The sequence below is a fragment of the Hemicordylus capensis genome, chromosome 10 (assembly GCF_027244095.1).
Source record: "Hemicordylus capensis ecotype Gifberg chromosome 10, rHemCap1.1.pri, whole genome shotgun sequence".
Classification (NCBI taxonomy): domain Eukaryota; kingdom Metazoa; phylum Chordata; class Lepidosauria; order Squamata; family Cordylidae; genus Hemicordylus; species Hemicordylus capensis.
In genome coordinates this window covers 20,481,810-20,503,562 of record NC_069666.1, presented here as the reverse complement: position 1 = coordinate 20,503,562, position 21,753 = coordinate 20,481,810, and the positions used below count along the sequence as shown (strand labels likewise).

General features: G+C 45.6%; 1 protein-coding gene and 1 long non-coding RNA gene across 3 annotated transcripts in view; one reads left to right on the top strand and one right to left on the bottom strand.

The window, feature by feature from the left end:
• CHRNB4 (cholinergic receptor nicotinic beta 4 subunit) overlaps window positions 1-15,542 on the top strand; it is a 28,150-nt gene extending 12,608 nt beyond the window's left edge. Inside the window, exons 1-5 of one of the 2 annotated variants that reach the window (XM_053272537.1) lie at window positions 287-796; window positions 5,142-5,186; window positions 5,414-5,523; window positions 7,491-8,463; window positions 14,394-15,542. In XM_053272537.1, coding sequence (XP_053128512.1) covers window positions 392-796; window positions 5,142-5,186; window positions 5,414-5,523; window positions 7,491-8,463; window positions 14,394-14,534 — 1,674 coding nt within the window. In that variant the 5' untranslated portion in view covers window positions 287-391 and the 3' untranslated portion in view covers window positions 14,535-15,542. Of the gene's footprint in view, window positions 1-286; window positions 797-5,141; window positions 5,187-5,413; window positions 5,524-7,490; window positions 8,464-14,393 lie in introns of those variants that run through there. The other variant, XM_053272538.1, reaches the window with a different exon arrangement.
• The window catches only part of LOC128334953 (uncharacterized), a 39,057-nt gene continuing 24,770 nt past the window's right edge, over window positions 7,467-21,753 (bottom strand). The window contains exon 3 of the long non-coding RNA XR_008311458.1: window positions 7,467-7,586. This is a non-coding gene — a long non-coding RNA (uncharacterized LOC128334953). The remainder of the gene's footprint in view (window positions 7,587-21,753) is intronic.

The following is a 21,753-nucleotide window of genomic DNA, read 5'->3' as shown; positions in this document are numbered from 1 at the left end:
AACTGAATTATCCATTGGAATTAATGTTTAAATACTGCACAGTATATATTAAAATTGATTTTAAGTATCCATTAAAATTGATTTTAAATACTGTATACATTAATAATTGATCTCAAATACTATATTGTATCAAAAATTTATTTTAAGTATGTATCAACTGAAAACTGATTTAAATTCTCAGTTACTGCACTGTCCTGTCCTATCTTTTATCAATGGGGGCGGGGCGGGGGGAGAATTTTCTTGTACAATTACTGTACTCCACCCTACATCATTATCCAAAGTTTTCCTTCCTCCACAGTGAAGCAAGCGCACAGTGGAGAGCTCTGCTGAGGGGAGTGGCAAAAGATCTCGCAAAGAGTTGCCCTTGAGCGAAAAGGTGAAGCTGCTGGACATGTTGGCTCGTGCGGATAGAGCGGCACCTGTTTCACGCCATTACGGCATCATTAAGTCCACTGTCCGCTCCATCAAGGAAAGCGAAGCCAGTATCCGTGTGAGTGTGGTGTCTTGGAGTCTGAAGGCGGTGTTCCATCCCCGCGGTCGCCACATGGAAGAGAGGGGAAAGGCCCTCAGTTTGTGGCTAGAGGACCAAGCCGCATCGGTGGACCATGAGGTGACACAAAGACTTCCAGCGGAGTTTCAGCGGCTGATTGAGTCCAGAGGGCAAAGGCCTGAGCAGGTCTTCAATGATGATGAATCAGGCCTGTTCTGGAAGACGATGCCGTCCCGCTCCTTCATCCGCAAAGAAAAAGGAACTGGTCAAGGTTTCAAGGCAGCCAAGAACCATCTCACTCTGCTGGTATGTGGCAATGCTGTAGGGGGCTGTGTGGTCCAGAGCATGCTGCTGTCCCGAGCACAGAACCCTCGTGCCCTGAAAGAGATGAATAAAAAACAGCTTCACAGCTTCTGGAGAGCCAACAGGAGAGCATGGGTGACCGCACCGGTTTTCTCTGATTGAGTCCACAGCTGCTTTCTGCCTGAGGTGCAGAGATATCTGGCCTCCAAAAACCTTCAGAGTCCTCTACAATGCCCCTGGCCATCCTGAGACCCTGCAGTTTGCACACCCAAAGCTGGAGATCACCTTCTTGCTGCCCAATGCCGCCTCCATGCTCCCACCAATGGACCAAGATCTCGTCACAACTTTCATGTCCGATCACACTCGCCGCACCTTCAGGAGGATGTTGGCTCTCATGGATGCTGATCCCTCTCTGTCAGTCAGCGATTGCTGGAGGAGCTACAGAATCACAGATGGCATTGAGAACATCACAACATCCCTTGCAGAGATCAAATCCCAGACATGGAACGCAGTCTGGAAGAAGTCGTGGCCGGGGGCATTCACCTCTCCATCTGCTGCAGCTGTTCGCTCAGTAGCTGACGAAGTGGAGTGGATCACCAACCTCACATGAGGTGGAGGAACTCTTCCAGTCCCACCAGGAGGAGTTGAAAGAGGAAGAATTGGGAGGACATCATCCAGGCGGCTCCTGCAAGTGAGGGAGAAGAGGAGGAAGAAGAAGAGATACTCTCCAAGTCCCTCACCACAAATGGGCTGACTGCAATTCTGCAGCGGGGCACTGCCTTGGCAGACAAAGTCTTCAAACCTGGTCCCCTGATGGAGCACAGCATCAAGTTCAAAAGCCAGCTAGAGGCTGCTTTGCAACCCTATAAGGATACCTACCGGGCTTTGTAAAGCATGGGGAAGGAAACAGCCTTCACCAGCTACTTTGGAAAGGTAGCTACACCTACCACCACAGCTGCAGAGTCCTGATGATGATGTGGTCATCATCAGAAAGCGACACTTGCACTATCCATGGCATTGACGAGAAAGAGGATCTGTGCTCAAAGCAGAAGCCTGGAGATATAGTGCCACAAACTCCAGCAAAGGAACATAGCAACATAGGAAACTGCCTTCTATCAAGTCAGACTCCTGGTCCATCTAGCTCAGTATTGTCTGCACAGACTGGGAGCGGCATCTCCAGCATTGCAGACAGGAGTCTCTCCCAGTCCTATCTGGAGATGCTGCCAGGGAGGGAACTTGGAACCTTCTGCATGCAAGCCAGCAGGTGCTCTTCCCAGAGCAGCCTCATCTCCTAAGGGGAATATCTTACAGGGTTCCCACATGCAATCTCCCATTCAAATGCAAGCTAAGGTGGACCCTGCTTAGCAAAGGGGACAATTCATGCTTGCTACCACAAGACCAAGCCACCTAAGGGCGCAGTGGGGAAATGACTTGACTAGCAAGCCAGAGATTGCCGGTTCAAATCCTCGCTGGTATATTTCCCAGACTATGGGAATCACCTATATTGGGCAGCAGCAATATAGGAAGATGCTGAAAGGCCTCATCTCATACTGCGCCAGAGGAGACAACGGTAAACCCCTCCTGTACTCTGCCAAAGAAAACCACAGGGCTCTGTGGTTGCCAGGAGTCAACACTGATTCAATGGCACAATTTACCTTTACCACAAGTCCAGTTCTCCTCCCATGGAGTGAGAGTGAAGGAACTCCACGGCTTTTTCAGTTTGATTTTTGCTGCTGCAGGCCAGAGAGAGAGAGAGAGTGCTGTTAACTCCAGCAGTGGAGTGAAGAAACTGTTGGAGAGGGAGTTCCAGTGCATCAAGCTTTTGCACCCACTTTCCTAATGACCACTAGGGGCATTGGGAGTAGAGGTAGTTAGTGAGGGTCTCCTTACCTGTCCCTGCTTTGCCTCTACTCTATGGCCTCTGCCTTGATTCCTCAGGTATTTCCTGTAGTGAGTCAGTCCTCTTCCTTTCCTCTTAGAGAGCAGCTAGAAACATCTCTCTCCCCCTACCTATTCATTACGCAGCTGATAGATAGGATAGGTCTTTCCTATCCCACATGTACTTCATCAGTAAACCTATTTAGTTTAGCCTGTACAACAATCTCCATGGCGCTTTCCAGACTAGCAGCTCATTAGCAGCAAAATGCCTCCATTCGGGCAAGTCACATTTGGGCCGGAAACAGCAAGGGGAGCAGTCTTGCAGCAACTCACAACCCGAAAAAACAGCAACTTTCCCACGCTGGATAGACAACATCTTTGCTCTACATTGCAGCGATTAAATTCACAACAAGGCATTGGGAATGTGAACGGCACCCTACTGTCCGTGTAGGGACTGCGGTGTCACAACGCCGGAAGTGTGGAAGCACACGTCTGAGTTCCGTCCTGACCCCATTGTAGGGTCTAGTCTGGAAAGCGCTCGGGTGTGTTCTTCAAATAACTTCAACTTAACTAAACTCTGCACTCGGCTCTGTAACTGGAGTGGGTAGCTTCCTTTTGGCGCTTTGCTGAAGAAACACAAACCCCAACAGAAACTCCCCTGCGTGTGTTCACTCGAAGTGGATCGAATTCTGTGCTGCCTCGTTGGACAATCTGCCAACCAGTCAAGCCAGAGGGTTGTGCTGCTAAGTGTTGGACATCAACTGTGGGGTGGGAAAACTTCATTGCACAGTACTGGAGGAACTGGGGGCCACTGCTGGAGCACTGGGAGAGCTGGGTTGGCCGAGGTGCAGTGTGCTGTGCTCTCTCCTTATTTCTGCTTCCTTTCCTGTGTTTTTGGTGATTTTTTCGGTTATTTTCTGGGACTCCGGAACCTAACCTCCCAATCCACATAGACTCAAGGTCTCCTTATTACTGGTTCGTTATCTGCGGTTATAGGCTGGGACGGAACCCCTGCAAAGAACAAGGGACACCTGTACCTTGACATTTCCAACATTATTCAGAGATGGTCCAGATTCCTCTTTGAAAACACTGTCTTTCTGGATTAGGCCAAACCTTCCAGTCTACTTTCCGGGATAGTTTTCTCTTCCTGTCCAAGACCAAATGGCAGGAAAGACTGGGGTGGGGAGAGGGGTGAGTCTCAAGACAGCTGAAATCTGCAGGGGAGATGACCCTGCACGTATGGTCGCACCCAGCCATGTGTGACCAGGGAGATTTGATGTGTGAGCACTGTAAGATATTCCCCTCAGGGGATGGAGCCACTCTGGGAAGAACATCTAGGTTCCAAGTTCCCTCCCTGGCAGCATCTCCAAGATCGGGCTGAGAGAGGGACTCCTGCCTGCAAGGTTGCCGGTTTGAATCCCCGCTGGTACTATATCAGGCAGCAGCGATCTAGGAAGATGCTGAAAGGCATCATCTCAGACTGTGCGGGAGGAGGCAATGGGAAACCCCTCCTATATACTACCAAAAGAAAACCGCAGGGCTCTGTGGGTGCCAGGACGGAGTCGAAATCAACTTTGACGGCACCCTTTGCCTTGACTCACACAAAATCCACACAAAAACATGCACGCTTGTACAGGCATCTGTACACTCGTACAGCATAATGTCTGACTAGGGCTCTTGTTAATAATGCCTTTATTCCCCATAGAAATGCTGGCTCCTAAATCTTTGCACTCTCCCAGAATCAATCCCGTCCCTCCTTCTTTCCTTCTCATTTAAGAGCTCGTTCCCTGCCATCTAGCCAAACTGCCTGGAGCCAGGCTCGTTTCTGTAGCTGGAAAAGATGCTCTAATCTAATTATTATTTTTTTAATGGTCTATGGTTTCTCTCCAAGCCTCCCCTTCAGCCATTCAGCCTCGTTCTGTTGTTCTGACTGCACTGAGGAGTACTGTTATGTTGCTCTTTTAAGCATCTGAATAAATCCATGGAGAAGAATATCCAGTTCTAGAATCCTTACGGCTCGATTTTTCACACTTCTCCATGAGTACAAGGGTTCTCAAACATGGGTCCCCAGACGCTGCTGGATTACAACTCCCTTCATCCCAGCCTCAATGGAAGGCCGTGGTGGCTGGAGATGATGGGAGTTGTAGTCCAACAAACCTTTCTCTCTCTCCAGAGTTTTTATTGAATTTTATTTAATCATTATTAAAATAAAAACCAATGTATTAACCAATACAAAACAAAACAAAAAATCACTATTTTGCTTTTTGATCAACTTGGATTACATCTTATACAAGACTTAATTCACAACAGTCTATCTTCCTGCATAATAACTAATTAATATAATATTTATACCCAATTTTTTTTAAAAAAGACCTTATTAGAATAAAACACCAAACTTGGGGCTTCCTAATGAAGGGATCCAAATAAGAGATTTGTTATTGCATTTGTTTTGTTTCTTTCTCTTTTTCAGAATGAGCGTGAACAGATCATGACCACCAATGTCTGGCTCAATCAGGTACTCAGAAGACCTTCCTCTTATTCCCCCTTTCCCCTTTTCTCGCTTCCTTTTCCCTCTCCTTTCTTTCTTTCCCTCTCTCCTCTTCCTTCCTTCCTCTTCCCCTCTCTCCTCTCCCCTTCTTTTTCTCTTTCACTTTGCTCCATCATTTCTACTCTGTAAATATGCAAGTCTGCTGTGAAATGAACACAGCAATTCACACTATGGTTGTGCACCTCTTATTTTAGGAATGGACAGACTACCGCTTGGCTTGGGAACCTTCTGAATATGAAGGCATAAATAAACTCAGGATACCCGCAAGGAAAGTCTGGTTGCCGGATATTGTGCTTTACAATAAGTAAGTCTGTGGAGCTTTGGAGCTTTTTTATTGTCTGCAAATTCCTCATAAAGCTGTCATTCAGATAAGTTTTATACCCAAGTCCTATCTACACATTATGTCCAGCATTCGTACAATTTGTGTACAATGTATAATGGTAAAGGTAAAGTGTGCCGTCGAGTCGGTGTTGACTCCAGGGCGTTATTCGCACATGGCTTCATGCTGTGGGATAAATGTCGAGCGAAGCCACTTTGAACTACACTCGCAGCATTGAGGCAAACAGCCCCTCCCCTCTGCTCTCAGATTTTGTTTTGAAACTAGTTCACATGGCATGCTCCATGCTTTCCTACTAGCCAATGGCGGGGGAGAGTGAGAGCTTCCTTAAGAGCTATATCTGAATACTCTAAAGAGAGTATTCCTCTTATCATGCTAATGATTCTACGTCAGTGCCTCTCCCTATTTGCTCCGGCATTTTTTCCAGAAAAAGTAGCTTAAGACCAGCATTGTAAAAATCCAGAAATATGTTGAGATAAGCTAGAATTTGCATCACAAAGCCTGATTTGTGTGTGGAGTGGGTCCAAGAATCTCAAAGGGACCAGGGTAAGTTTGGCTGGTGTGTGAATGCACTCTCTCTCCTCTGAAGTAGATTCGGGGTAGAAGCCCTGTCTATAAAGCCTCCTGGCGTCCACAGAGCCCTGTGGTTTTCTTTGGTAGAATACAGGAAGGGTTTACCATTGCCTCCTTCCACGCAGTATGAGAGGATGCCTTTCAGCATCTTCCTATATTGCTGCTGCCTGAAATAGGTGTTTCCTGTAGTCTGGGAAACATACCAGCGAGGATTTGAACCGGCAACCTCTGGCTTGCTAGTCAAGTCATTTCCCCGATGCACCATCAGGTGGCTGTATACAATGTATACAGGTACAGATCTCCTGCTACAACCAGAGGTGCTCTTACCCCTGGACTTCGGGGTCAAAGTCCAGGGCCTCCACAGCCCCTGGGGCCCCCACAATCCTCTTTAGTCTGTCCTGGGTGGTGTGGTCACCTGGTGGAGGATGATGATGCTTAATTTGCAGGGGAGAGGGGGCTTCCAAAGGCCTTTGGGTCCAGGCTCTAAAATTACCTAGGTGCACCTCTGCCGCCTCCTACTACTACTTATATACCGCTTTTCAACAAAAGTTCTCAAAGCAAAAAGAAATAATAAATAAATAAGATGGTTCCCTGTCCCCAAAGGGCCCACAATCTAAAAAGAAACGTAAGGAAGACACCAGCAACAGCCACTGGAAGGATGCTTTGCTGGGGTTGGATAGGGACCACTGCTCTCTCCCTGCTTAATATAAGAGATCCAACACTTTAAAAGGTGTCTCTTTGCTTAGTTAGCAGATCTGTATGTAGGGAAAGTGATTCACATATTATGTTGAGCACAGGTACAGCAGTACACTACCTATCAGGAACATAGGAAGCTGCCATATACTGAGTCAGGCCATATGTCCATCTAGCTTAGTATTGTCTACCCAGACTGGCAGCGGCTTCTCCAAGGTTGCAGGCAGGAGTCTCTCCCAACCCTATCTTGGAGATGCCAGGGAGGGAACTTGGGACCTTCTGCTCTGCCTAGAGTGGTTCTATCCCCTAAGGGGAATATCTTACAGTGCTCACACATCAAGTCTCCCATTTATACAAAACCAGGGTGGATGCTGCTTAGCTAAGGGGACAAGTCATGCTTGCTTCCACAAGACCAGCTCTTCTCTCTGTATTCCACATTTTAGGGCACCTCATTTCAGGGAGTACCCAGGTTCACTTTTGAAATAAATGCAGGTACAGTTATTCGCACAAGTGCATTTACGATTGTACAGACATCTGTACACTTGTACAGCACAATGTCTGAATCAGATCACAAAAGAGAAGCGACTGACCTTTCTTGTGCTTTGAAACTGACACCACTGTATTCTGCCTCTTCCCTAACCATTCCCTTCTCTTCACCATTTCTTTAGTGCCGACGGCACCTACGAAGTCTCTGTGTATACGAATGTGGTTGTGAAGAACAACGGGAGCATCTTTTGGCTGCCTCCGGCCATCTACAAGAGTGCCTGCAAAATCGAGGTGAAACATTTCCCCTTTGACCAACAAAACTGCACACTGAAATTCCGGTCGTGGACTTACGATCACACGGAAATCGACATGATTCTGAAAAATAGCTCAGCCAGCATGGATGACTTTACCCCCAGTGGCGAATGGGACATTGTGGCGCTGCCAGGACGGAGAACTGTAAACCCTTTAGATCCAAACTACGTGGACGTGACATATGATTTTATCATTAGAAGGAAGCCCCTTTTTTATACCATCAACCTCATCATCCCCTGTGTGCTGATCACGTCTTTGGCCATCCTGGTGTTCTACCTGCCATCGGACTGCGGAGAAAAAATGACCTTATGCATTTCAGTCTTGCTTGCCTTGACTGTGTTCTTATTGCTGATTTCTAAAATTGTCCCCCCAACATCCTTAGACGTCCCATTGATTGGAAAATACCTGATGTTTACAATGGTACTTGTCACCTTCTCGATCGTTACCAGTGTCTGTGTGTTGAATGTTCACCACAGATCTCCCAGTACCCATGCAATGCCGCCATGGGTGAAGGTCGCCTTCCTCCAGAGGCTGCCAAACTTCCTGTTCATGAAGCGCCCGGAGAATAATTCGGCAAGACAACGACTGCGCAACCGTAAGAAGTATAAAGCAGAGATGTTCTGCTCCGATTCCTCCGACTTGTACAAGGGCTCTACCTATTTTGTCAACACGGCTTCAGCCAAAAAGTATGACCCGAAACTTGCTGACAATTCGGAGCAGACTGGCAGCCATCCAGACGTTCGGCTACGAGGTTCGGGGAAGTTTTCTCCGGAGGTCCAGGAAGCTATTGATGGGGTCAGTTTCATTGCGGACCACATGAGGAGTGAAGACAATAGTGAGAGCGTAAGTAGCTGGAGACAGCTGTCCTTTCCCCCAATTCCCCAATTTTTCTTTCTTCCGTAGAAACATAGGAAGCTGCTTTCTACCAAGTCAGACCCTTGGTCCTTCTAGCTCAGGATTGACAACCCTGACTGGCAGCGTCTTCTCCAAGGTTGCAGGCAGGAGTCTCTCTCAGCCCTATGTGGAGCTGCCAGGGAGGGAACTTGGAACTTTCTGCATGCAAGCCTGCAGGTGCTCTTCCCAGAGCGGCCCCATCCCCTCGGGAATATCTTACAGTGCTCACACATGCAGTCTCCCATTCAAATGCAAACCTGGGTGGACCCTGCTTAGCAAATAGGGCAATCCAAGCATGCTACCACAAGACAAATAGAGTTCTTTTTGGTGTATGTTTTGAAGTTGGGGGGGAGCTTATTTGAGGGGGGATTTATACAGGAGGGAGGGGGACTTCTATCATCGTTGATGTTATCGGTTTATTGTTCCTGTAACATTTTGAATGTTACACTTCAAAACCTTAAGTAAAGGAAGAAAAACAAAATGGCAGCAAAGAACCAAAGAAGTGTATACAAATGAAGTCCTACTCACAACAGCTCCCCTGCCCTGCCCAGGAGGGAACTTGGAACCTTCTGTTGGAAATTCTCTGTGGTGAGAGAATCCCTTTCTCAATATAGCAGAGTGCACAGAGGCACAACACAGCGGTAGATTAGTTAGGCATGCGTGTGTGCTGAGAGTAAAGTAACTTGGAGCCAATTCATAGTTTCAAATCAATATATAAGGCATTTATTAAGGAACTCCATTCTAGATAGGAAAGTGAGGATTTAGGATCTCTAATCTATCTATCTAGGTGGATGCAGATGGATTCTGCATCCTCTCTGCACAAATGGTGCAGGGAGAGAACCTTACCATGTTGCAAGGTAGGCAGCCAGGTAGCAAGAGAGAGAGAAGGAGGAAGGAAGTTGAATCCCTGAGATTAGCAATCTACATTTCAAAAGGATAGCATCAGAGCAGTGGAGAAGTGATGACAGATGTCCTGACCCTCTAGCCCTCTGATTTACTAGTCTGTCCTCCACTGTCTGAGGCAAGAGACAGCGCAAAGTCCTTTAACTTTCCAACACCTTCTGCATGGAGAGGAGAGCTGGTCTTGTGGTAGCAAGCATGACCTGTCCCCATAGCTAAGCAGGCTCTGCCCTGGTTGCATATGAATGGGAGACTTGATGTGCGAGCACTGCAAGATATTCCCCTCAGGGAGTGAAGCCGCTCTGGGAAGAACAGAAGGTTTCAAGTTCCCTCCCTGGCTTCTCCAAGAGAGGGCTGAGAGAGATTCCTGCCTGCAACCTTGGAGAAGCCGCTGCCAGTCTGTGAAGACAATACTGAGCTAGATAGACCAATGCTCTGATTCAGTGTATGGCAGTTTCCTATGTTCCTATGTTCCAAGCTTGAGGGTGCTCTTCCCAGAGTGGCTCCATTCCCTAAGGGGAATATCTTACAGTGCTCACACTTTGTCTCCCATTCAAATGCAAACCAAGGTAGACCCTTCTTAGCTAAGGGTCATGCTTGCTACCACAAGACTAAATCTCCTCCCATATAAATTGCATCTCGACTCTGAAATAATCTTCAATTATTTTGCCAGAGGGAAAGGCAGCAGAATTAACGACTAAGGATTTGGAATGCTATCCCTATGAGGAAAGCTTACGGTAGGGGTTCTCCAACTTGGGCCTGCAGATGTTGTTGGACTACAAGTCCCATCATTCCCAGCCACAAAGGCAATTATGGCTGGGGATGATGGGAGTTGTAGTCCAACATTCGCATTTGAGCACTCCTGGATTAAAGCATTTGGGGCTTTTCTAGTTTAGCCAAAAACGTTTACTAAGGAGGGAGAGGATAGAGATTTAAACTACGAGTGGTGTGGAGAATGCTTTTCTCCCTTTCTTGAATAATTCTTCTTGGAGTCATCCTTTAAAGGCAGGATATTCATGACAAACAAAAGTACTTCTGCACAAAGTGAATAATTCACTTAGGGAGTTTGCTGGCCACGAGATACAAAGATGGCCATCAGCTCAGAAGGCTTGGGAAAGAGATTAGACAAATCCATAGAGGATACATTTTAGCAGTGGAACTTCTGTAGGGGAGAATTTGAGTCAAACCCTTATTTAGCAGAAAAACCCAGTTTGATGAGCTCACAGAGGAGATCTGGGAGTTATTCACACACGGCTTCATGCCACAGGGTATCTGAAGAGCAAATCTGCTTCCCAGCAGAGTGGCAAGAGGTTTCATTTGGGGGATTAAATGGGCAGTTCACATAGGGTCAGCTCCTCTCCGCAATCCCTGGCAGAGCTTTTTCCTGTGCGTTCCCACTGGCTTACTCTGGGTTTTTACTCCAACCAATCACAAATCACATTAGAGAGGAAGAGAGCGAGAGAGCTTTTTTCTTGTTGTTAGTTTGACAGCTAAGAACGGCATGGCGAGTTGCCAAGCAGCAGAACTGGAGCCTGCCGAATCTGACCCAAATCATTGCTGATTTTTATAATGAACTTCCCTTTGTGAGTGAATGTCTTCATCACCTCATGTCCCCCCTCACACACACACCCCCCCCAGACCATCTAAGAGGTAGGGAAGTTTCCGGCGAATCAGCTCAGACAAAAAGGTCTCAGATGACATCAGGCTGTAGCCTCCATTCTGCATATCTAAAGCCTATGTTAAGACCCACATTTTGCAGTCTGTGCTTGCGTTTAACTCAGGAATTTCTCCCTCCCTCTCCCCTTTGGGACTCCCTCCACAGAATTTCACCAATCTGCTCAAACCCTTTCCCCCTTCACTGCACTTGCAATCGCAAATACTCAGAGCAGACCATACCAAACACAGCTGTCAAACTCCCCTTCACTGAGTTTTGAAAAACACCGTGGCCACTCCACACATCAAGGGAGAAGCAGTGGGCATAACACCGTTGTTATGCTCACCTAAAAAACACCTGGGTTTTTTGTTGGGTTTTTTATTGGTTTTGGTTTTTTGCAAAAGCCACTAAAACTAGAGGATTTTTAAAAAGCCAGACATACTTCAAGCTAAGCCAGAAAGCACAGCCTTGATTCGGGGGGAAACAGAGGCCTGTCTAGTAAGTAAGTAAAACTTTATTTCAGTCGTAGACCAGCAATACAACAATATAAAACAAGTAAGAAAGTAATAAAAATATAAAATCAGACTACATTTATACACATTTGGCATATTATATAAGAATATTTGGCCACAATATGAATAACATCCGAATTAGGATTAGTGAGCAAATAGTCGTCTCCAATCATCTCCACAACCCGGAAAATTAATCAAAAGTGGGGCAATTAGTTGGCGTCTTATGTCTCTGAAATAATCACAATACAGAAGAACATGAGCAGTTTTTTCAACATTACCAGATCCACAAGGGCATAATCTTGATGCATATGGTATACCCTGGGATCTCCCATGGAGCACAGCTGTTGGGAGCAGGGGCAGAGCCACCATTGGGCCAATGGGTTCAAAGAACCCGGGCCAGTGGCCAATCAGAGGCCGCGAGAGCGGCCCCAACACGCCCCCCGCGTCTGACATCAGATGCGGGGGCGGTAGTTCAGAGGCGTATCTAGGGAAAATAGCGCCTAGGGCAAACACTGAAATTGCACCCCCTGTCCAAGCATCTGACACCCATCTTTCAGATAACTTTACCATACTATCAGCTGAAAAATACAAGTCAAGCTCGTTAATCTTTTAATATTTCAAAAACTATTTAGCAGTGGACTTAGCCAGACCAAAAAATGCTGGAAAACTACAAATTTCAGTATGCAGAGGCTCATGAAATACCCAAATACTATGTGGAGATGTACTTGGAAAACTAAACAGAAGTGCCTGTCTAATTCTCTACTACGCATTGTAGCATCACCATTACATAAGTTTTAAAAATCAATGGAGAATTTGACTTTTCCCAGATACTCTGTAAATAATGAAAGGATATGCAGAGTAAACTGTGTCACTGCTTGGAATATATTCTAGTCTTTCAGAAAGACAGTTAAAATGAGAGAAAGAGAGCAAGAAACTCCCAGTGGGCCTTAATATTAAGGATTTCACACCGATTCAAAGACAAACTCGCCATTAATAGCCATATTAGCAAGACATCACATTTAACTCACTTATCACAAGAAGCAAAGTAAGAGCAAATGAATACAATCCTAGCTCTTAAGCATCAGCTCAGTATTCACAAGCCCTGATTCTCTGTACATAGTGCCAATCTGAATATGTGTACAGTGTCTTATATTATATTTTTATTATTATTTTTACCCGTAGCCCCTTTGGGGGGCTTCCTAAAGGCGGGGGTGGGGGTTGCAAAGATTCCCCCTCACCCCACTGGCCTCTAGGGCCTCGCAGGGACCATTTGAGCATGTGCAGTGGCCATTTTTTAAAATAATCTTTTTTTTAAAAAAAAAGCCCACTGAAAACAAAATGGCCACCGTGCATGCTCAAATGGCCTCTGCAAAGCCTGGCATGACCTAGAGCCTCACAGAAGCCATTTGAACATGCACGGTGGCCATTTTTTTTTGGCAGCCATTTTTTAAAAAAATTAATTTTACAAAATGGCACCCCCCTTCAAGTGGTGCCCGGGGCACGTGCCCTGCCTGCCCTACCCCTAGATACGCCCCTGCGGTAGTTTAGCTCCTGAGCAGGGGCCGTGTGGCCCCTTCAGGAGCTAAACAAAGGCTGGTGCTGCGTTCGCAGTGCCAGCCAGGAGCGGCTCTTCCCTGCAGGGAAGAGCCGCTCCTGTGCTGCACTGTGAACGCAGCGCCAGCCTTCATCTAACTGCCGAAGGGGCCGCGTGGCCCCTTCAGCAGTTAAGCTGCTTCTGTCTGAACTCCCGAACGGAGCCTCAAGGCTCCGTTCGGGAGCCAGACCACGCCCCTCCCCGCATCTGATGTCAGACGCGGGGCCGTGGCTATCCCCTGCGTCTGACCTGAGACGCAGGGGGCGGGGCTATCGGGGCGCCTGCTGCAGCCGCACACAGGCCACCGGCAGGCTGGCAACGCCCCTGCTTGGGAGAGCATTTACACGGGCAAGTGTTAGAGCTCGTCTAAACTTTGGAATTAGGATGCTACTTAAATATGTAGCAGGCTTGAGCTCGATGCTCTGACTCCCTATATCAATGTTTCTCGATAACTCTGCATGTTCCATCTGCAACTCCGTGTCAAGAGTCCTGTCTGTCCTGGTCCCTGATAGCCCGCAGGGACTTTGGGGTAAATGCAGCTAATATGTGGACTGGTACGCTCTATTCCGGAGGAGATTCAAAGTAAAAAGCCCTGTTTGTAAAGCCTCCAGGAGACAATTGCTTCAGGGGTTAACAAGTAAAGGTTTATTTCAAAGATGTTACAAACTTGGATAGAAAGCCTGCATCCTATCCTAGCTACCTCATGATGGAAGGAAGGAAGGAGAAAGAAGACAGAAAACAGAAAAGAAAGGTGTGTCCTAAGAGCAGCAGTATACCAATCAGAAGAGATTTAGAGCAGAGATACAAGAAATAAGAGGGAACAAGGGGAAAGTCTGAACTGTCTTCCCAGTAATGTCCTTAGTTATCAATAGGAATTATTGGTGTTAAGAACCAATGCTTATGGAGTCACACATCTCCCAAAACCTCCATGTTCAGAGGCAGTATATCCCCACTGTAATTCAATAACATCTGGGGACCCAAGTATGATAATCCCTGGAGCAGGCAATATTCTTTTCTAACCCTCTTATACTCCAAAGCCTCAGATTGGTTCTCTCATCATTTCCTAGCTGGCATTTAAAATAAATGGAAATCATAAAAGTATATGAAAGCCACGCAAAAGGGAAGCATCAAGAAATCTAGGCATGGGCTGGGGGGCGGGGGGTGGATTATGCAATGTATTTATTATTAAATGTATTTAATTGGCTTTTTCTTCTTCCAGGTTATTGAAGACTGGAAATACGTTGCCATGGTAGTGGACAGGCTGTTTCTTTGGATATTTGTCTTGGTTTGCGTTCTGGGGACTTTAGGATTATTCCTCCAGCCACTTTTCCAAAACCACTCAACTGCTATGGACCCTTAAACTGGCTGAGTGCACACTGACGATTGCTTACCCTCGGATGGGGCTGGGTGCTGATTTGAGGTCCAAATTTGGAATTTCAAAGTCCAGCCATTTATTCAGATTTTCTACTAATAAAACACACAGCATCACTATGCAGTTTATGTGCTTATTTAACGTGGGTTCACATCTCCCCCTCGAGTAAGAGGCTCATGAGGAGTGATGATGAAAAATAGCAAAAATAATATTGTAAATTAAATGTCCTCTATTTAACCCCAGTCACCATATGCCTGCCCAAACAGATTATATCTTACAAGTTTCCTCCCATCCAAAATGTGGTCAGGGTACAGCTCTGGTGAACCTCTAGGGTAGTGGGCCCCTAACTTTGGCTCCCCAAATGTTGTTGGACTACGATGCCCATATACCCAGGCACAGTGGATGATGGGAGTTGTAGTCCAACTGACCTCGAGGAGAAGAAGAGTATCCTACATGCAAAGCAACTACAATGGGAACATATCTCAATGCACCCTTTCAGTGCAGACTTCCTGGTTCATTTGTTTTGTTTATTTGACATTTCTTTAAAAGCCAACATTTGGGGGTTACGTTTTTATGAAGTGACAATGTTCATTGGTCTTCAGGTGGTGAGTCAAGACACAAAACTGGCCACACTATAATGCAGGGCTAGCCAGCTTCTGGTAATCCAGTTGTTGTTGAAGGACATCTCCCATGATCCCCAACTACAATTTATTGTGGCTGGGAGTAGTGGGAGTTTGTAGTTCAACAACAGCCAGAGTGCCAAAGGCTGCCTACCCCTAATTTGGGGGGGGGGTCACATCAGACACACCACCACAATTTTATTTTATTTTTTGGTCGGGGGGGGGGGGATTCCAGGTAGTTTTTTAAAAGGAAAGGAGCAGTGTTCCGATGTTACTCTGAATGCATGTAGCAAGGCAGGGCAAGCGGGATTATTTATGTATCTTTAATTTTATATTTGTATGTAATTGCACATATTAAAACAATATTTTACTTAAATGCTTTCAGAATGGGAGCGCTTTCTTTCACAGGGTGCTTTGTAGCTCCAACATTTGCGTTTGTAAAAGGCATCACACATGCTCATCAGCCCAATTCATCACGTGTATTAATTGTTGCACACCATCTTATGTGGCGCAGCAGGGAAATGCTTGACCAACAAGCAGAAGGTTGCCGGTTCGAATCCCCGATGGTACTATATTGGGCAGCAGCGATAGAGCAAGAGGCTGAAAGGTCATCATCTCATACTGCACAGGAGGAGGCAATGGTAAACCCCTCCTGTATTCTCCCAAAGAAAACCACTGGGCTCTGTGGGTGCCAGGAGTCAGAATTGACTTGACGGCACTCTTTACCTTATTAGTTGTTGCAGCAACAAAATGAGAAGTGAAAACAATTCGGTAATACAAAGAAAATCACAAATATATGCCTACTGCATGTCTCGTGCTATAGTTAGGCTCTCTCCAGCCCCCCAAACCAGCAATACTGTATTTAGTTTACTTTAGAGAACATAAGGAAGCTGCCATATACCAAGTCAGACGATTGGTCCATCTCGCTCAGTATTGTCTACCCAGACTGGTAGCGGCTTCTCCAAGGCTGCAGGCAGGAGTCTCTCTCAGCCCTATGTCAGAGATGCTGCCAGGGAGGGAACTTGGAACCTTCTGGAACCTGCAGGCAGTGCTCACACATGTAGTCTCCTATTCAAATGCAAACCGGGGGACCCTGCTTAGCAAAGGGGACAAGTCATGCTTGCTGCTACAAGACCAGCTCTCCTCCCCAATAAGAGGAGAAAGCACTTTGTGTGAGAAAGCACCGACAGACTGTAGCACCAAGGAAGAACTTCTGCTTTGCATGCAAATAGGGTTGGCTCTAACTTTGGGCAGGCCATACAGTATGCCGTAAACATGGACTGCCCAATGGAGCTGGAACCAGGGGAACCACACATCACCTGCATCCAGGGTTGTCTGCCTGCCTCTCTCCCTCCACCCCTGTCACCAGTGGTAAATAACTCTGCCGCAGATTAAGATCTGGAGAGATCCAGTTATGGTTACCGCCATCTCGTTTGGTGGCGACTCAGGACTGGGCCTTCTCTGTGGCTACCCCAGGGCTTTGGAATATGCTCCCTGTTGAAACGAGAGCATCTCCTTCTCTCTTTGTTTTCAGGACCCTCAAGACGCAGCTGTTCTCGCAGGCTTTTAACTGGCATTAATTTTAATATTTATTTTTAATAACTGGATGTATGAGATTGTTTTTGTTGTGTCTCGTGGAATTTTAATCTGTTTTTACTTTGTATATTGTTTGAAATTGCGTACATCTAGTGATGCACATCTCTGGTGGTATAAAAATATGATAAATAAATAAAGAGCTAACGATGCCATTGCCCAGGAACACGCACTGGATAGTGACATTGTTAGGCTGAACACTAGCTCTGTACTGCTGTTGGTGGGATGGAGATGAGAAGGCAGGTGCAGGTTAGTGGCAATGGTGGCTGTGGGAGCCCTCCCCCCACCAAAACCAGCTGCGGACCGCCACCCACCCACGTCACTACGTTAGTGCAAGCAGAAGGTGGCAGGTTCGATCCCTGGCATCGCCAGGAGCATTTCCGGACGGGGCTCTTAGCTTGCTTCTACTCCGGAATGGAGGATGTGCATTCACATATTGGCCGGATTTACCCCGAAATCCCTACAAGCAATCGGGGAGCACTCCACACACAATTCGGGTTTTTCAATGTGCATTGGAATGTAACCCAATTTATGTCCACTGTAAAAAAACACACACCATTTTTTGCGTCAGTTTTGGGGAGGCAAATTTGAACTCATAGTAAAGCCTCGCAGTAAAGCCTGCTGTCTGAAAATGCTCCAGGATATGAAATGACAGGTGGTGCATTATTATTATTTTTGGAAGGGCGGTATAGAAATTGAATGAATGAATGAATGAATAAATAAATATATATATATTATGGGACTTCCGACTACAAACAGACAAACATCTGCCACACAATACACCAGATAGAACTGTAGTTGAGAAGAAAGAAAAACAAGTTAAAATAATCGACATAGCAATACCAGGGGATAGCAGAATAGAAGAAAAAGAAATAGAAAAAACAACAAAATACAAAGATCTACAAATTGAAATTGAAAGGCTGTGGCAGAAGAAGACCAAAATAATCCCAGTGGTAATTGCCGCCCTAGATGCAATTCCAAAACAACTTGAAGAGCACCTCAACACCATAGGGGCCACAGAAATCACCATCAGCCAATTACAAAAAGCAACTTTACTGGGAACAGCCCATATTCTGCGATGATATCTATAATAATAACAGCAACAATATTGATAATAAAATTCAGCCATCCCAGGTCCTTGGGAAGGACTCAATGTCTGGATAAAACAAAACAGTCAATAACACCTGTCTGACTGTGAGAAGAAGAAGAAGAAGAAGAAGAAGAAGAAGAAGAAGAAGAACAACAACAACAACAACAACAACAACTATTTACACACAGTCTACCAGATGTTATTGACTGGATTTGGTACTTTAATTATCAGGCTCTTTCCAAGGATAACGAAAGAAAAATTAAAGATATCATCATAGTATTCATGCTGTCCCAAGTAGTGTGGTTGATGTGTTGTTATTGTATAGATGCCCAAGGTGTTGAAATGGTGCTCAAGTTCTTTTGGTACTGCACCAAGGGCACCAACAACTATTGGCACCACTATTGTTTTCTTTTTCCAGAGCCGCTCAATTTCAATCTGAAGGTCCTTGTATTTAATTATTTTCTCCAATTGTTTTTCATCAACCCATCTATTCCCTGGGATTGCAATATCAATTATCAGAACCCGATTCTTCCCGATGACTGTCAGATCAGGTGTATTGTGCTCTAAATGCCCAGAGACTAAAGTTTAACTGTTAACTGCCCAGAGACTAAAGTTTGGGGCGGTGTACAAATTAGATAGATAGATAGATAGATAGATAGATAGATAGATAGATAGATAGATAGATGCCTATCAGTTTGTATTTGAAATTCCCAAAGGATTTTTGCCTCTTCATTTTCTGTGACCTTCTCAGTTGGATGATTCCACCAATTCTTGCTTGCTGGCAATTTGTAATTCTTGCAAAAGTTCCAGTGGATGATTGCAGCAACTTTGTTGTGTCTTTCCTTATCATCAGTCTGCGCGATTTGCTTACAACAACATACAAGGAGCTCAACCGTGTCATCTGCTTCCTTGCATTAATAATCATAATTCCTTGCATTAATAATAATACTAATAAATATTATTATATTATATATTGATAATAATATGATTTTTTATTATTATTATTATTATTATTAATTACAAACTACTTGATGTTGCTGTGATATTATTTTTATACTTTATATAATGCTTTTCAACAAAACGTTCACAGAACAGTTGATATTGTAAAAAAGAAACCAAACATTGTTCCCTGTTCCCAAAGGGTCTCACAAGAAAGATGAGGAGGACCAGCACCAGCAGCCACGGGGAGGGATGCTGGGCTGGGCCGAACAGGGACCATTACTCTTCCACTGTTCAGTGTAAGAGAGCCGTCACTTTCAAAGGCCAATTCCATTCCAAAAGCCCAGTGCTCATGCCTTTCTATATGCATGTCTTACAGACAAGGAGCATGATCCACCCTCCCATTCAGAGACTGGATTTCTAGAGACTCTGAAGAGGAAATCAAACTCGGCAGAAGACCAACTCCAGCAACTCATACCAACAACATTTTAAACATTTTGAGAGGGTGTCCCCAAAAGGCAAAAAATGGGGCCTGCAATTTTACCCAGCCAGAAACCGGAAAACAGGGTGTGTACCTGTTAGAGAGGGAGACTATGTACAGCTACAGGTGTGTACAATGCAGTACAGGTACAGGTGTGTACCTGTTAAAGAGGAAGACTGTGCTCGCAGCCCTCTGGAGAAATCCCTTCCTTCCTTTTGGGAGACATCTGCCACCCTCTGCAGAAGCCTATCACCTGGGTGGAAGAGCCTTGCTTCGCTTCTCAGACTTAGAGGCACAGAGGGGCCTCTGGAACATAGAAACACAGGAAGCTGCCATATACTGAGTCAGACCATTGGTCTATCTCACTCAGTATTGTCTACCCAGACTGGCAGCAGCTTCTCCAAGGTTGCAGGCAGGAATCTCTCTCAGCCCTCTCTTGGAGATGCTGCCAGGGAGGGAACTTGGAACCTAGATGCTCTTCCCAGAGCGGCTCCATCCCCTGAGGGGAATATTTTTCAGTGCTCACACTTCTAGTCTCCCTTTCGTATGCAACCAGGGCAGACCCTGCTTAGCTTAAGGGGACAAGTCATGCTCGCTACCACAAGACCAGCTCTTTTCCCTGGATTCTTCTCTGGATTCTTCCAGCCTTTTGTCTCCAGCCTGTCTTATTGAAAGGCTCAAGTCATTTGGATCTGAATGAAATGCTCCGGAGGCCTACATATTAAGTGCCACTCTTTGTAAGAGCCATACCTCAGGGGAAGAAGGGTGGCTCACAGCAACACAACAATAAAAACACCCAATTAACACATATAACACACACACAAAAAACCCCACAACAAATTACAATAGAAAATACTGTCTGGTCGATGACTATAATAAAGATTTCATTCCAAAAGAAAATGCAATCCATTTTTAAAAGCTTGAGTGAACAGAAAGGTATTATATAAAGAATAAAGTGATGATACCGGGAAGCTTTTCAAAAAGCACACTTTTACTTTTTAATGGAGCATTTTCACAATGGAGGGAAGTAAGAAGTGGGGTCCCCCAGGGATCTGTACTGGGACTGGTGCTTTTTAATTTATTCATAAATGATCTAGAAGCAGGAGTAAACAGCAGCGAGGTGGCCAAATTTGCAGATGATACCAAACTCTTTCGGTCAGTGAAATCCAAAACAGATTGTGAGGAGCTCCAAAAGGATCTCTCCAAACTGGGTGAGTGGGTGACAAAGTGGCAAATGCGGTTCAATGTTGGCAAGTGTAAAGTGATGCACCCAGCTTCAAGTATATGCTGATGGGATCTGAGCTGTCGGTGACTGACCAGGAGAGGGATCTTGGGGTCGTGGTGGACATCTCGTTGTGCAGCAGCTGTGGAAAAGGCCAATTCCATGCTAGGGATCATTAGGAAGGGGGTTGAAAATAAAACGGCTAATATTATAATGGCCTTATACAAAACTATGGTGCAGCCACACCTGGAGTACTGCGTACAATTCTGGTCACCACATCTAAAAAAGGACATTGTAGAACTGGAAAAGGTGCAGAAGAGAGCAACCAAGATGATCAGGGGCCTGGAGCACTTCTCTTATGAGGCAAGGCGCTTTTTAGTTTAGAAAAAAGACGGCTGTGGGAAGACATGATAGAGGTCTATAAAATCATGCATGGTGTGGAGAAAGTGGATAGAGATAAATTCTTCTCCCTCTCCCATAACACTAGAACCAGGGTTTATCCCATGAAATTGGTTGCCAGGAAATCTAGGACCAACAAACGGAAGTACTTATCCACGCAACGCATAATCAACTTGTGGAATTCTCTGCCACGAGATGTAGTGACAGCCAACAACCTGGATGGCTTTAAGAGGGGTTTGGATAACTTCATGGAGGAGAGGTCTATCATCGGCTACTAGTCAGAGGGCTATATAGGCCACCTCCAGCCTCAAAGGCAGGATGCCTCTGAGTACCATTTGCAGGGGAGTAACAGCAGGAGGGAGGGCATGGCCTCAACTCCTGCCTGTGGCTCCCAGTGGCATCTGGTGGGCCACTGTGAGAAAGAGGATGCTGGACTAGATGGGCCTTCTCGGGCCTGATCCAGCAGGGCTGTTCTTATGTTCTTATGTACTGCGGGTTTACTGTGAAGCTTTACTGTGAGTTCGGGGCATACACATACGATGAATATTTATATATAGCAATAGCAATAGCACTTACATTTATATACCGCTTTTTTATAGCCGGAGCTCTCTAAGCGGTTTACAATGATTTAGCATATTGCCCCCAACATTCTGGGTACTCATTTTACCGACCTCGGAAGGATGGAAGGCTGAGTCAACCTTGATATCGCTTTTCAACAAAAGTTCCCAAAGTGGTTTATGGTGAAATAAATAAATAAATAAATAAATAGGAACTCCTAATGAAAAAATCATCTGAAAAATCACACACAGACTTCGGGGTAAATCTGGCCACTGTGTGAATGCACACCACCACCCCCATAGTAA